Here is a 1,896-nt window from a genome sequence, read left to right as displayed (position 1 = left end):
CCAGAGTCTCTCGCTCTCCTTTTCCTTCTCTCTTCCCTTTTCTCAATCTTCCTTCATCTCTCCGTCTTCCTCACATCTCATCCTTTAAGCCTTTTTTCTCTCTCTCCTCTTCCATTGCCCCTTTCTCATTTTCCCTCTCATCATCACCATCATCATCCTCATCCCGTCTTCGCTTCGTGCCGCCGTTTTTTTCTCCTGCAGTCCTCGAACATGCACAGCCGACAAGTGCTTCAAATCGGTGATCAAAATTAAAAAAGTCTGCAAGGCATCGATCGCGTTTAAACGCCAGGTGAAGACTTGTCCGTCATCCCCTTCAGGACCTCGTCTATTCGGTCGTCCTCGATGACCACTGTGGAGAGAGAAAAGGAAGAGGATGTTCAAATTCACAATTAGGTTTCTGTAATACTTATAATACAGAGGCATGGTATTAATTCTGGTATACTCTGATGCCCCTGTAAGGAAAGGGAACATGGCGCACTGAAATAACCAAAGTGCGGGCAAATGTAACCATGGTGCGTTTTGCAGGTGAATAAATTAATTAAATAAATAAATAAAAGTGCAAATCTCTATCATGGATGCAAGCGCACTTGATGGCGACCCTCCAAAGCGTTTATCCTTACAGTTAGATCCCATTGTTTGATGCAACGTGGGGTGTGCCCTTGCGTGAAGATAATTTCTCGTGTGTAAATGTAAACAGTCTGAACAGCCTCGTAATAGATAAGTGTGATCACACGGCGATGCGTAAATTAAACTTGACAACATTTAAAACGGACTTTTTGTCTAATTATCTCATTTTTCTTTCCATAAACAATTCTGCCCGTGTGTTTGTTGTAATGACAGGCTTCCTGAGTGTGAATCCTTCATTTAACCATCCTTTACCTCGCTTGGCTCGGCCGATCTGTCCAAGCTTCGGGGGTCTTTTCGCCTGCGACGAAGCGAAAAAGGCGCTTGTGTCCTGCAGTCCGCAGCTAAAGGACATCTGGCTGACCTCGCTGTCCGCCCCGTAGCCGCTCATTTTCCCCTCGTTATATGGCAGCACCTCGGACATTGTGGCACGGCGGAGAAGGATCACCAGCGTACGGTGGGTTTTAAAGGTGGGAAGAAAAAGAGTTAAGTAGATAAAAGTCTTCCTCGGAGGCGCTCGGTGCAGCCGTAGATTCCTCTCTGTGCAGCGGTCGGCGCGTCTCCTGCTGGGATCCTCTTCGCAGAGATGTGGATGAAGTGGGTTTGAGCGAGTGTGTGTTTGTTTGTGTGAGGTCCGGCTGCTGTTGTGGTCTCTCTGGATGTGATGCAGCTGCAGAGATAGAGACCGAGTGTGTGTGAGAACCGGAGAGAGAGAGAGAGAGCGAGAGCTGCGTTCGCCTGTGTTGCTGGCTGATGTCTGGCGAGGGAAGTGGGAGATCCCGGGATCATAAAGGAAACCCAGGCAGAACGGTGAAGTCATCCATCCGGGTTTGAAGCGCGGGAGTGTGTGTGTGTGTATAAATGTGTGTGTGAGTGTGTGTGAGCTGGGGACTCCGAGTGGTAGAGGAGCAAGAGGGACACCAACAGGCGAGGGAGGAAACTGCTACTGGGACAAATTTGAGGCATGTAGGATTTTCAGGGTATATTGTGGGTATAGTGAAATGAAAGCATGCCTTAGCTTTATATTCCTGTTACTGGGTCTAGTTCCCTTTGATAATATACCATAGGTTTTTATTATTCCACTTTTATCACAATAGGTGATTACGTTCTCTTCTAAAGCAGCCACAAGACATTTGTTTGTACGCTAGCTGAAAATAAAGACATTTCCTCAGTTAGTACTTCTGCCTTCTGGTGTACAATTTGAAGTACTTATGCTTTACTTGAGTATTTATATTTGACATTACTGAAGTAAATAGTTTATATCCTGTGGAA

General features: G+C 46.2%; 1 protein-coding gene across 1 annotated transcript; it reads right to left on the bottom strand.

The window, feature by feature from the left end:
- Nucleotides 1–278: 278 nt before the first annotated feature.
- Nucleotides 279–1,209, bottom strand: camk2n2a (calcium/calmodulin-dependent protein kinase II inhibitor 2a; the record flags this gene model as incomplete). Its single annotated transcript, XM_084547464.1, has 2 exons — nt 880–1,209; nt 279–349 (listed from the first exon to the last, which is right to left on the bottom strand). The coding sequence occupies exons 1-2, from the start codon at nt 1,046–1,048 to the stop codon at nt 279–281; spliced, it is 240 nt and encodes a 79-aa protein (XP_084403590.1). The 5' UTR covers nt 1,049–1,209.
- Nucleotides 1,210–1,896: the final 687 nt, after the last annotated feature.

This window comes from Chelon labrosus, assembly GCF_963514085.1.
Source record: "Chelon labrosus genome assembly, chromosome: 6".
Taxonomy (NCBI): Eukaryota; Metazoa; Chordata; class Actinopteri; order Mugiliformes; family Mugilidae; genus Chelon; species Chelon labrosus.
Note: the sequence above shows the minus strand (reverse complement) of the source record. Positions and strands in the feature narration are given on the sequence as shown.